Below are 14272 nucleotides of genomic sequence, written 5' to 3' on the forward strand. Positions count from 1 at the left end.
TGCTGTGAGATATCACACCAAAACCCAACTGGGAAGAAATAATGATTTCACTAATCCCTAGCAATGATTTTTTGAGGAGTTCAAATAAAAGTTTGCTTGTTCTGATTGAGATTCACTAAGTAGATGTTATTTGATTTTTCTGCTTCCTGGGGGAAGAACTTCAGATTCCCCAGGCTGCTAGAAGAAAAGAACAATGGGCTGAACTTGCAATAGAGCATCTTAGCTGCTAAAGACACGATAAAAGTGAACACACTGCATATTTGCCAAAGCTTTTGCCACTCATTTCATTTCCAAATGTCAACCAGTTATATGAAACCTTTAAAAAGGTTTCTTAAGGTAAAGCAAACAGAAGGATAGGATATTCTTAATCTTGTATTAAAGATATTTATTTATAATCACTCTTATTTAAAATACAGTAACTTGAACTTATGCAAAGACTCAGCACTGTTTAATAATAAAAAGAACCATCTGCTTCTTATGCCTGTCCCTACAAATATTTTGTTACTGGATGATAGTGGAAAATATGAAAAGCTAATGACTAGCCAACAAGAAGACTATTTAGATATTGAAATGAAAATCTAATGAGGAGCAACATCACCAATCACATGTTATCATTTTGGGAAGCTTCACATAATGATTTTCCAGTGACTCAGAAACACATCCACCCTTGTCACTGGAGAGTACAATGCATTAACAGTAAAGGGAGATTTGTGGTATAGAGCACAATTTCTTATAATTGCAATACTTACAATGTCAAATATCAAAGAGCAAGTAATAGAAATTATATTCATTTTCAAAGTTGTAGCCTAATCTTACAAACACTCAAGCACACACCCAAGTATCTGGAAGACTGACCCCTAAGGCATGAGATACAAGGCCAATTAATTCTTCAAATTAGGGGGGAAAAAAGCAATTAAGCTTCCAACCATTTTTAATTTTGGAAAGGCTTGCTTTAAAGTGTTAAAACTACAAAAGCAAAGCATCTGAGTTACAGTCTCTACTGCACAAAGAGGGAACATGTTTAATAAGCCTCCTGGACTTGTATGTAGCCACCCACTGCAGAATTCTGCTTTCACATTTCACGTGTGTAGCCTAACCCCAGTAAAGCCTGTGACATTACAGAGGTATAAAATAAAATATTCTTTGGTGCTGATTTTTTAAGAAGTATTCCCACTCTTATTTTTCTCAGAGGAGCCTGCTATCAGCTGTGCAAATACCATGTCTGTAATAACAGAAAGAGAGGCTGCAGTGTGCCAGTGATCTTACCTCATACTCAAAGTCCTCTGCTCTATCTGCATCAGCAGGCAGGCTGGAAAGATACTCATTACCTTCATAAAATTCATGCTCCACTGGGTGAAGAGAATGGCAGCTATGTGGAACAAAGCGGTACAACAACAGTAGATGAGACAATAGTTTTTTTTAAATTAAAAGGCGATAAAAACCCCCATTTCTCTGTAGTTTTCTCATCTCTGGAATGCTACTCCGAATGACCTGACAGCCTGAAAGGAACTGTACCAAGAAGTAGCACGGGCTGTTTTCTTTTCAAAAGCTCATACTCCGGCTGAGTTCACTTTGCTGGGTTCATCTTTTGTCAGATTTACACAGGGTGATTTCTTAAAAGGGTGTGTTTTGGGCCAAACTACTTAATTGTGACAATTTGGGATTCCTTATGTTCATAAAGGTACCTAACTCCAGATTCACATGCTGCATCATGGCCGGGGCAACTCACTAATTATCTGGTTATAAAGTCTTGAATGTCCACAATCTACAACCCACACCAGGCTCACAAACTGTTCAAGAACTCGCATAAAACAACTTGCATTATCCTCTTCTGTTAAAGTGGTAACAGGGTGGTGAAGTGCATTTGAGTAACTGCACACTTAAAATGTTAGTAAGCTGCACTGTTAAATGGACTTAGAGCACGAAGAATGAGGTCTTTACAATGTGCACTTAGGTACAGCCTTAGACCCAAAGCTGGATCCCAACCACACAGCACCCAGTGTGGATCTACCTTAGCAGAGGCAGGAAACTTTTCCCCATGCTGAGGGCATGGGAACTTCAATCACAGTGGCAAACAGTTTAGTAATATCCAGTAACAACTCAAAAATGTACACATACCATGTTCCTAGCTGTGCAGCAGTAAGTGGTAGGCTCAATCTAGCATTTGGCTGGCAAATTCTCTCTGAGATAACCATCTACCCAGCTTACATAGAACTTCGAAAAATGGAGCTACATCAAAGTCAAAAGTGGTATTTCTCCATTAGCATCATTTCTGCAGAGATGCACGGCATGCCAGGAAGTCAGTGGAAAAGCTCTAGGGCTATCATTGTTTTGCTGGCTACAGACAGAGGGCAAGGGTCAACCACTAGATGATGTTACTCATGAGGTGGAGTCCAAAGAGGAAGAAGCCTACACCCTATTTTTGTATAAGCAACACCTGCTGGTGTTTGCATTCAATTCCGTTTCAAAGAATTCAACTGAGGGATAATTTAATTCATATCATTTGCCATATGACAGGTGAAATTGTACTTTTGATCTCTATATTTTTGGAATTGTTTTGCTTTTGATGAGGGAACCTTTAAATTAAATAATTTGTTTCCTTGATTTTTTGGTAAGAAACCGTCACTGAAGCCTGAATGGGACAGTGGTTATCAACAACATTTTATTTAAAGTGTTCCTCAGAACACTCCTTTTTCAAGAGAAGGCTACAAGCCTACCACTGCAATGCCTCAACCCCACAGGTAAACAGCAGGAGAAGATAAACCATACCTGTCTGAAAGTAGAAAAGGGCAGATATCAGGAACTGGCGGTGTGGAAGGCCTTAGTTTGGCCAGGGCCATAATGTGCTCAAAAGTGATGTCGGTCTGAGTGCTGGCATCCACAAGCCGAACATCCTGGGAGCTACCATGAGCTTTGCTAACTGGGGCTCGTCGTAAAACTTGAACTACAATTGGCTCCTTGGCATTGCGAAAAGCTTCCACTGCCTCTTCGTGAGTGGCCTTGGAGAGGTCCTTCCCATTGACCTAGAGAAAAACAGAAAAATATACCAAAGGTTACTCACAAGAGAAAAGGCAGCATAAAAATTTAGGTGTAAAATATAGGGGGATGAATTATTTGTGTAGTACATCAAGCCACGTGCTGACATTGACTGGACCATATTTTGGCATCCATGAAAGAGGGAAGATAAAGCTGGAAGGAGAAAAAAATCTTTAATCTTTGCTAGAAATCAGAAATGGTTTGAACTCTTCCATAACTGTCCCAATGGAATCTGAACACAACAAAGAAACTACAGTATTTAAAAAGGGCATATAAAGTTATTTCTCTCATGCTATTTTATTCACCTCATAAAATACAAATAAAAAAGGAGGGGTGCTTTTAATTGTCAATTTCAGCATTTTCTGTGGCATGCAACTGTTCTAAAGGATTTCTGGCACAGCATTGTTATTAATGCAGATGTCAATAAACATGTCTCTGATGTCTACAAAGAAACAAGGCCAATTTTTGATGTTTTGTCACTTATCTGCTATGGCCATTATACAATCATTAAGACCAAAGACAGGAAGATTTGATTAACACAGTCAGCTGCTGTTCTTTTAAGGAAAGAGAAATCTAAGTCAAACAAACCAAAGAAATAATTTGCTACAAACAGTTGAATAATAAACCAGAGAAAATTATGCTACAAATGCAGCATAGCTTGGCAAAACTGAAAGATTGTGGCAAGGCTCTCTCTGCTACAGGCAAAGCAGCAAATTCCTCCCAGTCTAGATGAGGCCTTAGGGTATTAAGGAAGGTAACTGCAAGGCTGGGTGATGATAAATTCACATGAATTGAGGTGTTTAGGGCAAAATTCCCAAGTAACAGCCCACTACAAAATATGAGGGCTAATTAGTCAACAGCAGTCAGTAGCTAAGCCCTTGGACACAGGGGCTGTGCAACATCCTTACACAGAAAATACCATTCTGCTGTTTCCAGAGCAATGGGACTGCTGTTGACTGCTGCACAGGACCTAACTGTTGTGAGCTACTGTGCAGATGAGATGATCCTGTCCTGGATCATCTAGGTAAGGTAGGGTTTTCTAGTAAGAAATGTGAATATCTGAAGGGTACCAAAACCTGATTAACATTTATATCCCTAGGAATGCACTGGCAGCAAATCAGAAATAGGATTCTACTCCAAGTTCATGTCCAAATTAACTTACTTGTATAGACAATGAAGTCGTAAAACTTCCACTAAATGAACTAAGTCTAAATCCTCCCCAGAAATGGGGCAGACCCCATAACTGACTTTTCCCCAATGCCTGCAAATACTGGTTGAACCCAAAATTTCTTTGCTAAATTCACTCTTTCATTTGAGAAATTCTTGGAACTTTCTTGTCAAAAAAGAAAAACATGCTAACAAGAACAATGCCAGCAAACTCAAAAGAGCCATTCAGCAGCCCTCAGTAACATTTTTAAGCCTGTCAGGAGAAGCATTTGCAATTAAAAATGTCATATTTGAGCCAACACATGTAACCATAGTCCTGTCTATTTATGTGGATGGCTATGATACCGTTGACCATTAATTACATGTATGTATCAACTCAATACATTTCCAGAGTATGTGCTTGAGTACAAGATAGAACCAGCTTTCCTCTGACACAACTCCCAAAGAAGCAGCGCTTTCACAGCCATGTTACTCACGAGGACATGCAAAATAACCACAGTGTAGTGTAGCCACCAACGCAAAGGTCAATTGATCCTTCTAGCTAGCCCTGATGCTGTATGTGGTGATGAGAAGGCTAGAAATTATCTGAACAGACTTCTGTAAATAAAAAAGCTCAAAACTCCCTGTGCTGAATGCCTGGGATCCCCAGAAGTACCATACCACTGCAGCCTAGACTGTGATCAAGTAATATGAACAGCAGCTAGGTTGGTCACCTAAGTTTAATGCATACGTATGGTTTCTCTGATGACTGAAGCCAAAAATGTTAAGATTTTATGTTAATAAGATTTTACCGTTTAAATTATCATCCATCAAATTATGAACTTGGGTTACGTTAATCTAAGTTACATGGAAAAATATCAGTGGTATATAAGAGGAAGGGCCAGAACAGTCTTATAACAAGTTATGTTATAAGAAAATAAAATAAATTTCCCCAAGGAGTGAGCTTCTGCAAACCCTCTCCAATAGCACAAGTTACACTGCCAGGGTGTTCAGACTCAGCCCTGTCTAATAGAGGCAATTAGAGATAAAGCTTCAAGCCTGAGTCTTCTAGTCACTCTTCCAGCCTCTGCTTCATTCTTGCTTCTAACTCAGATCCTATCAAGGATACAGTTTTCCACAGTTTCTGCTTTTTGTAACAGGAGTGTCCTATAGGCCCTCTGAGTAACTCTCATTCCTAAGGCCCTAGGAACAGAAAAATTACTTTCCTGCCTCCCAAAACTCTTTTAATACTTTTTACATTTCGGATAACTATATGGTGTTTCTCCTAAAAGCAAATGCTTGGGAAGAAATACCACATAGCACTGTATCAATTTTTTCCCCTATTCAAGTATAAAACACACAATCCTTCTGTAACCCAGCTGAACCACATGGTTTTTGGCACAAGCCGACCGTTTTATCACAGATCCGCATCAGCAAAGCAAAAAGATATTTGGATAGCACACAAAATACATTATTAGATTTTTTTGGAAAACCAGAAACTCTGTTTATTCACATCAGTCAATACTTATCACTTACTCTGAGGAAACAGACATAAATTCACAACAATGCCATTTACATGCACATTTTATTTCTAAAGAATAATATTTTAAAATCACATGAGTGTGAAAAATCACAAAAGATACACATTTGCATTTATCCTGGGAACCTGTGGCTGACCTCTATTTTCATTTAAATGCCTATTTAATTTAAAGACTTTAAAAACATTCCATCCTTTATGTTGCTTTCTTATGAAATACAAGCACTTTGGACACCCAATACTTGTTTAAATTGTCACTTGGAAGTTCATCAACACACTTTGTTGATCTGCATAAAGGTCACCTAATTTATGAATGCTGTCTTTCTCAGAAGAAAATCTATAGCTGAATTACTCTATGCTGGCAGCTGTCCTACCCACTTGGGGATGGGAAGAGAGAATTTATTTTAAAACCTAAAGCCAATATTACAGATGGGGTTGGAAGCTCTCTTCACGAAGCTTCTTTAAGGGTTTTCTGCATCCTGTGTTATCCCCCAACTTAACACTCACATATAGTTACCCTGGGAGCCGTAGACAGTCGAGCACTTATTTACAGCAAGCCACTTACAGGTTCTTAGTGGATGATTAAATAAATTCCTTCCCTCTGAAAGGTTACTTTCAGTGGAATCCAGGGTACTATTTTAAGTCGATAGAGAAATCAGTCACTTTTAACAGTCAACACAAAGACATGGGAATACATTTGTTGTAGCAGATGGGCTAATTAATCCACAAGCAAGTTGTGAATGTTAAGTAAAGAATATATCTTTTCTCATGTAAACCATCCTCCTGCCCTGTTTGATTAAGCTTCTGTTTAATGAACACTCTCCCCCTCATTTTGGACACACTGCAAAGTCTGGGCCACTTGTCAACATCTCCCCTAGAGTGACTGGTGGCCACTGCCTGGATCCTGGCCATCCCCTTTGGATTCTTGCTCTAAATCCAGCCACACGCAAAACTTCATTAGTGTCAGAAAATAAACAGGCAAACAGGCTTTGCCTTTCATGTGCAAATCAACCGACATTGGCCAACTGCCACTTCTAATGCCAGCACCGCTGTACATAGGCTTATTCCCACTCACACAGAGGTGGACAGCAGAGAAGGAAGGAGGGACAGGACTAAATAACAAAACAGTGACTATAAAAAAATGTAGGCAAATGATTGTTAGGTTATCCTTGTGCTTTGAGTTCTAAAAAAAAAAAAGAAAAATCAGTCCTTTGATGAAGACTGCTTCCAGGATTTAAGTGCCTGTGTGACTGAGAAATGAAATAGCCTTGTCTTCTAACTTTTTTCTGTTGTTGATAATTTCTTTTAGCTCTGGCCAGAATTTTTGATTCAAGAGGGCCAGAAATGTTGATATGTTTCCTGTAGTCTTTACTTCCCCCATATTAAGAGAAAAAGGAAAAAAGGAAAAAGAGAAAAGGGGAAAAAAATGAAAAAAGATGTGTAGTCATCTGAATGCAACCATCACAGAAGGTGTCACATTAGCAGTTCATGAGATAACCTCCTGTCCTCAGCAAATACCTGGTATATGCAAGTTAAAATTTAAGATCAGGTCTGCTGAAGTAAAATCCTTGGAGACCCTCCGTTTAATCAGTAAGGGCAAAGGGAAGAATAACTGGAGTGTTCTGCTAGAACAGAGATGTCCAAACACAAAGGTTTCCCAGTGAAATGACAGAGATGCTGTCTGACGTGATGATGGAGTTCACACAAGGCTCACTGTCCTAGGAGATTTCAACACCCATGCAGAAGATGCCTCTGACCTGACAGGTGCTAAATCTGCTCTCATCACAGCAGTCTCTTCACCTCCAATCCCTTGCCCTAAATACATCCAGGCTACCACACCCCAGGTGCATCCTTGGATGGCAAACTGCAAAAAGGATCGAACACTGTCCCTTAGTTTGACCAGTCCTTCTTTAGGACAGGAATTTGAGCCCTAACTACAAGCCACAGAAAAAGAACAAAAACATACCACCTTCCTCCCAGACTTGCAGCTTTCGGCACGTACAGCCTCTAGAAAACTTCCAGCGGTGAGTGCCACCAGCTGTGAGGCTCCCTGGGCAGGACAGGGGGGCATAGGACATGTGAGCTACCAGCGACACACGTCCTGGAGAGGACACTGCAACTCTTCTGCTAACGCAAATGTGATAGCTCATCTATGGAAAGGGCATTCGACACACTGACCTTTTAGGTTACAGTTCAGTACTAAGCTGCATTTCTTGAGCAAGTTAATCTGAAAGGTAGCAAATTCAGCCATTATCCAATACCACTATCTCAGTCAGGGTTCATGCAAGTTCAGTAAAGGGACAACTTATATTATGCTGGTTAATGACATTTCCTCTACCTTAGCCAGATGAGTTAAGTGATGCTTGTTTTCATTTGATCCTTTGTTGCCCTGACCACCAAATCTTCTCATCCCTCCTAAAAGCTACACAAGCTGCTGAACACGCAGGCTCTGGCTGCTTCCCGCAGGCTGAACCACAGGCTTGTAATGAGAACTACATCTCCATTACCTGTAGAGCTGAGGTTTGTCCTGTTTGATAGTTCGTGTAGCTGGTTCAACAATACTGAATAGACCCAGGCAATGCCCAGTAATGCAGTCTTCTGTGCATTTTCCTATGCATAACCAGCACCACTTCCATTTCCTAGTATTTATCAGAAATTTACTGTGGCTGAAAAGCCTATGGCTAAGCCTTAACCTAATCAAGACAAAATAAATGCTACAAAAAGTGGGAAAACATAGAAATATACCTATTTCCACTCTGTAAAGCTTCCTTCCAGAGGAAGACAACCCAGTGACTTCTCAGCAATTTTGATTATCTAAAGAGCAGCTCTCAGAAAAAAATACCCTTCTTTCAACTGACCTCAAGACGATGTTTCATTTTGTCAGTTGTCCACCGCGATCAGTGGATCTGTGGGCAGGTCTGACAGCTGCAACTCCTCTCTATGAAGGACATGACACATCCCCAAAAGACCCCAGCAAACAGCTGGACACTACTTGGAAGTATTTTCTAACGAGCTATCCCAGGGAATTCAAAAGACTTTTAAACTGGATTGGAAAAAGTGCCCCAGGTAGATGTACACAGAATGGAGAAATAGTTCTCATCCCAACTGCAGTAAACTACAGCAAACTAGTGAGCAAGGTAACTAATACAGAAGTGCTTGTGCAACTTTGATTCTCCAACAAATACAAACTCTACCTTAATATTTTTTTCTCCATGATTTTGCCTTCTCTACCCCGTCACCTCTAACTAAAACAAAACCGCTACTACAAGAAGTGTCTTCCAAAACTGCGTGCAGAATCACGCTCTATGTTTTGAAAGAAAAGTCAAGTCCATTGTAACCAAAGAAATCACTGAAGATCCCCCCACACACACACACACACTTAAAGAGGGGGTTTGGGTGTTTAAATCCCAAATTTATTGACTGCCTAATTGCATTTAAGGTATTGAGTATAGGAAAAGGATGGTGTTTTAGATGCATGCCTACAGCCCGCTTCCAGCTGGCTGGGTTGGGCACAACGATCATTCACCACAATTACCTTTGAGCATTTCAATCTCCTCTAACAGTGTATGGAAAAGTCCACCCTGGGAGACACCTGACATTTCCATGCCTGAAGTCCCTTTGTGGATCTGGGCCCTCACCTTGAGACGTATTTCAGAAAAAGACTTTGATGCTACAGTTCACATCTCCAGGATAACTATTCCCACTCCAACAAGCTTAAAAGCACTACTGCATTAGCAGTTTTAATCCGTGGCCAAAATGTGACCTGAATTCCTGCACTTCATAACATGAGGCTTGGCAGTCTGCGTAACCGGAGAATACCCCCTCCACTTCCTCACTGTGTGGTAGAGCAATGCACATCTCACAAAGATCCTTTCAAGTCCTTTAGTGCTGATGTTCAACAACATCAGAACAGCTCAGAAAGCTCAGCTCGGAAAGTTCAGCTCAGAAAGCACAGCAACAGCTCAGAAAAACTTCACTTGAGTTTTGAAAGAGGTAACGTACTATTATCTGCAATTCTCTTGGTTTATGAGTGAAACGAAAACACCAAATTAAATTCAAGAATCACTGTGTTAGTTTTATAGTGAGCTGCCCGGAGACAAGTGCTGGTAGACATGCATTTGTGAGCAGCTGCTATTCTCCTTTTCTGACTCCCTCAATTTGCCTGGCAGACATGTTACTACTAGTTGCTGTGGCAGTCTTTCTTGCATGCTGTTCCAGCTGGTATTCCAAGTCTCATTCTCCTCTCCCTTGCTTTGCTACCTCTGGTCTCTCTCTTCTCTCTTAGGCTGTTTGCTCTTCTCACTCTGCCTTTTTCTTTCACTGTGGACCCTTCTTTGCTCCCTGGGGGTCTCCTTTATCTCATGCCTCCCAATTCCAGCGTCCTCCGTCTTTCTTTTCCCAAACCCTTGTCTACGAAGACCTGCCACTGCCCTCTCACTGAATCTGTCCCCTTCCCACGGGGTGGTAACGCCGGCACTTGCCATCCTCCCACTGTGACAGCTGGACAATCTGAACACTTACTTGTGAGGTCTGCCTTTGCCAGCACCTCCCAGTACCAACACGAATGCTCAGCTAACCCAGATGGTGATGTAACAAGGCTGGAGTGTATTTACTATGTAAATTGCTTTTAATATTGACAAACAGTTTTTCTGATGATATTAGGATTCTGCCTGAGGGCAATAAAGACTAAACTAGCTGTGGCATGCATAAAATATGTGAGTTACTTCTTGGTATAATTAGACGATCATTTATTATATTAATCATTGCAAACTTTTTCTATTTGTGGATAGGATAATATATACATCTCTCACAAGATCTACCACACAGAGCAACCCTTTGATGGTGGGGAAAAATACAATCAAAGGCCAGTGTGTGCGCTCAGAACAAATAATTTTTATCTCTAAGCCCCTGCACTGCATGCTGTATTCTCCTGTGAACTTCACGGTGTCTCTGCTCTCCCACAAGCTCACTTTCCAATTTCTCTTCCAGGGTATGTATTTTTCTCAGGGAAGAAGCACTTCAAAAGGTAGTTGCCATTAAAGTTTTAGGAGATCAAATTAACGACATTCTTTAATCATCTGTAATTCCCAAAGAACAATGGAAGGGCTGAATGGCAGATTTCAGGACTCTGTAAATAACGCGTCGTCACTTTTCTCCTTTTCAGGGAATCATATTCTACATTTCACTAACAAAAAAAGTCTCTCTTTCACCTCTGAAAAACCCCCCAGCCTTCCATGAACTCAGCCACGGCTGGCATCACCACATGAATGTTACACTTATCACTGTCATAACAATTCATCCACGTACAGACGCCTGAAACTCCTGGTCTCCTCCGAACTGAGTAGTTTAAAAAGATAGATGGCTGCCTTCTGGCTAATTGTGGGAGTTCTTTCATTACTATAAAAAGACTTTTTATATCTCAAGTGACTTTATAAGCAGTGAATAATGAGACTTAAAGTCTTTGGAAAAGAGTCCACTGATCAAATGCTAGGATAACTTATGGGCATGGTGACCTTTTCCTCAGTAAGATACTCCAAACTGCTGCTGTTGGCACATTATTAAAATTCCCCATTTAAGGCATGCAGTTAAGCACAAGGCAGATTTTATTTTTTATTTTTAAATCCAATTTAAGGTAGCACAGCAAGAGCTAGAGCTCTCCCAGGGCTGAGGACTAACTCCCACCCGCTCCAGCTGTGCAGGAGCAGGACAGACGGCGGCAGCAGTGCAGGCAGCTGGCCGGGTCTCACCGCTCTGCTCCCGACTGCGGTGCCAGCACCAGGAGCCTGCTTCCCCCATGCACAACAATCCTCACCCCAGCAAGGGAGCACATTTCTGCCAGCACGTCCACCAGCGAGCACCAGCGCACTGGGCTGGCTCTTAAAAGCTGCAGAGAAGAGCAGCCGACAGCATGTTGCCTCCAGCCTCTCTGGTAAGTAGAGTTTTGCCTTGGCCAAGAGGGTGCTCCATGTGCCAGTGTTTCACTGCGATGTTAAACCCAACACCAGAGTGCTGAGCCTGGGCCCATCCCTGACTGAAACCCTGGCCAGCTCTGCGTGCTGCCACACATCTAACGCAACCTGATGTCCTGCCGGGGTGCCAACCACATGAAATGCTAACGTTAGAGTGCTTCCCAGCATCCTTTGCTTTTGTAAAATCTGTGCTTTTCTTTAATAAACATACAACAGACTTGCTCTACTTTAACATGCATTTCTGTGTATTTAATTGTCATCTTGAAGGAATAGAAAAGGCTCCTCCTCTCTTGAAATAAAACTTGGAGGGTCCCTTTCACTATTTTTCCATTCTTCTCCCATGCTGCCTCAACACTAATTTGACACTGTTGTTCTCCATTGATTTTCATGGCTTTACTCCAGAAGAAGCATATTGGCAATTTTTTGGGGGCATAATAGTACTTGCAAAAATTCCTTCCAACTTTTTACAGGACTAAATACTGTATTTTAAAAAGTAATTACTTGAAAAGTAATTTTAAAAGTATTTTAAAAATACTTTTCACGAGCTCACATGTATTTACAGTGGCTCAGCCATGGGGGCTGACACAGCAATAGGTTACAATGAAGTTTAACTTCATCCTGCCTCTGGAACATGGCATATGGCAACTTCCTTGATCTCTTTTTCAAAGAAGAAGAAAATGTGAATTCAGAGGAACCACTCATTTGAAAAAACGAAGCAAGCGATGGGGCCTTACCTGCCATTCAAAAGTCCGTCGGATGCTTTTGTACCAGAAAGTTCCCAGTAGCTCGTAGGAAAGCTTAGCAACAATTTTTATTTGAACATCAAGAGAGCAGGTAATATTAACAATAGCATGCTTGTACACGTTTAGTTACACACAATGAACACAAAAGAAACTACATGTAGGTGCACAGAAAAGGGATCTTATGAAACATATTTGTGTCTGTTTCTTCCCTTTTGCTTCTCTCTCTCCTACTTCGATCCTCCTTTAAAGACTAGTCATGTAGGATTACTTTATTTTTCTATTGAGGGATGGCTTACTGCACTCACACAGAAATATTTTAAGTTGTTTGTTTCTAAAGTTTAATTGCCACATTCCTTCTTAGCAGGAAAAATGGTAAGGGATGTGAATATCAGGACCAGCTTAATTCTGTCTTATTTATACAGCACCATGGCTGCGTACACGTCTTCAGTAGTAAGAGCTGCAGCTCCTTCCTGGCTCAACATCAATTACAGCTGCTATTTCTGTCCCAGAGTTTCTATGTCTGTTCTTCCTTCTGGAGTGTCTCTCTCCTTCCTCTCTCCATATCTCTGCCTTCCCTCACCACTTCCTTCCTCTGTTTTATTCCATTTGCCTCTTTGGCTTCCCTCCCTTATCTTTCACTTGCTCCTTTGACTTCCTTTATCTTCTTGGGTTTGGTCTCTGCAGTGTCAGCAGCAGCAGCCACTCCTGTATGGTTTTAGTATGTAACATCTGCAAAGGGAACCTTTCCCTGCATGAAGTCTACACATGAAGCCCCTCCATACCAGCTTCAGGAGAGAATGAAGTAGCTGGCTTGTTTCTTCAACGGACTCGCAAAAACTCAGCAAAGGGCAATTACCAAGGAAGGCCACACAACACTCATCAGTTTCTTTTTCCTAGGCAATTCCGGGTGGCAAGACTCTGTCAGAGCTGCTGTTCCAGCTCTCCAAGGCACGGCAAGGCTGTTAAGGATCAAACAGCTGAAAAATATGGCAGGGAGCTGGTAGCCAAGGCTGTGCAGTCGACTGGCCACTGAATACGCTGCATGAATCAGATTTGTACCATTGCCTTGCAACACTACAAATATCACTGAATTCCAAGCAGATTTTGAAGAATCTCTGCGTTAAATGTTCAGAGAAAAACCCGGCCGTTGGGATACATGTGGGCTGTTCCTGCTGCTTTCAATTGCCGTGCGCTGACATCAGTTGGTGCAGTTTAGCATACAGAGCAGAAAAGACCTTTTAACATCAGGAACAGAGTAATTCTTTCTGTTCGGAGCCACAGTTATCCTTTAATATGTAATGAGATTATTTGACAGGCTTTTGATTATCTTATGTAAAAGCAGCATGAACAATTTAATTAAAACGCTGAAAAAACCACTGCAATCCACACTTATACCTCCTATACTTATGTATTTATAAAAAAATGCCTAGGTGCAAGGACTGTGTCTTTTTGGCTATATCGTATCAAGCACCACAGAGCCCCAAAGTAAGTAGGGCCTTCTAGATATTGCTGCAGTAAAAATAATGATTATACATCTGTGCTGAGAATTTAGACAATGAATTATAAGGGGACATGAATTAAAATAGACACACTTGAAAATAAAGTTTATGGCCTAGACAATGAAAATACTTTAAACGTGGCACACCATAGGCTATCAAGACAAGGGCGATGTCATCTTTGTTTTGTCTCAGGAATAAAGTCCTTTCAAAAATGTGTTTTTATTTTTTTAATTTGTATGAAATTTCATAAAGGAAAAAGGTAGATACCAGTGGAAGACGAAATAAGGCACTTTTATTTTTTACATTATATATTAAAAGAGAAGTGTTAGGTGCACATTAAAT

At 40.9% G+C, this 14272-nt stretch overlaps 1 protein-coding gene across 1 annotated transcript in view; it reads right to left on the reverse strand.

The window, feature by feature from the left end:
* The window catches only part of PDZRN4 (PDZ domain containing ring finger 4), a 112199-nt gene that overhangs the window by 41338 nt on the left and 56589 nt on the right, over positions 1-14272 (reverse strand). The window contains exons 2-3 of the mRNA XM_009327618.1: positions 2770-3023; positions 1267-1369 (exon numbers count right to left, since the gene is read on the reverse strand). Coding sequence (XP_009325893.1) covers positions 1267-1369; positions 2770-3023 — 357 coding nt within the window. The remainder of the gene's footprint in view (positions 1-1266; positions 1370-2769; positions 3024-14272) is intronic.

This window comes from Pygoscelis adeliae, unplaced genomic scaffold (genome assembly GCF_000699105.1).
Source record: "Pygoscelis adeliae isolate BGI_AS28 unplaced genomic scaffold, ASM69910v1 Scaffold113, whole genome shotgun sequence".
NCBI classification, from domain to species: Eukaryota; Metazoa; Chordata; class Aves; order Sphenisciformes; family Spheniscidae; genus Pygoscelis; species Pygoscelis adeliae.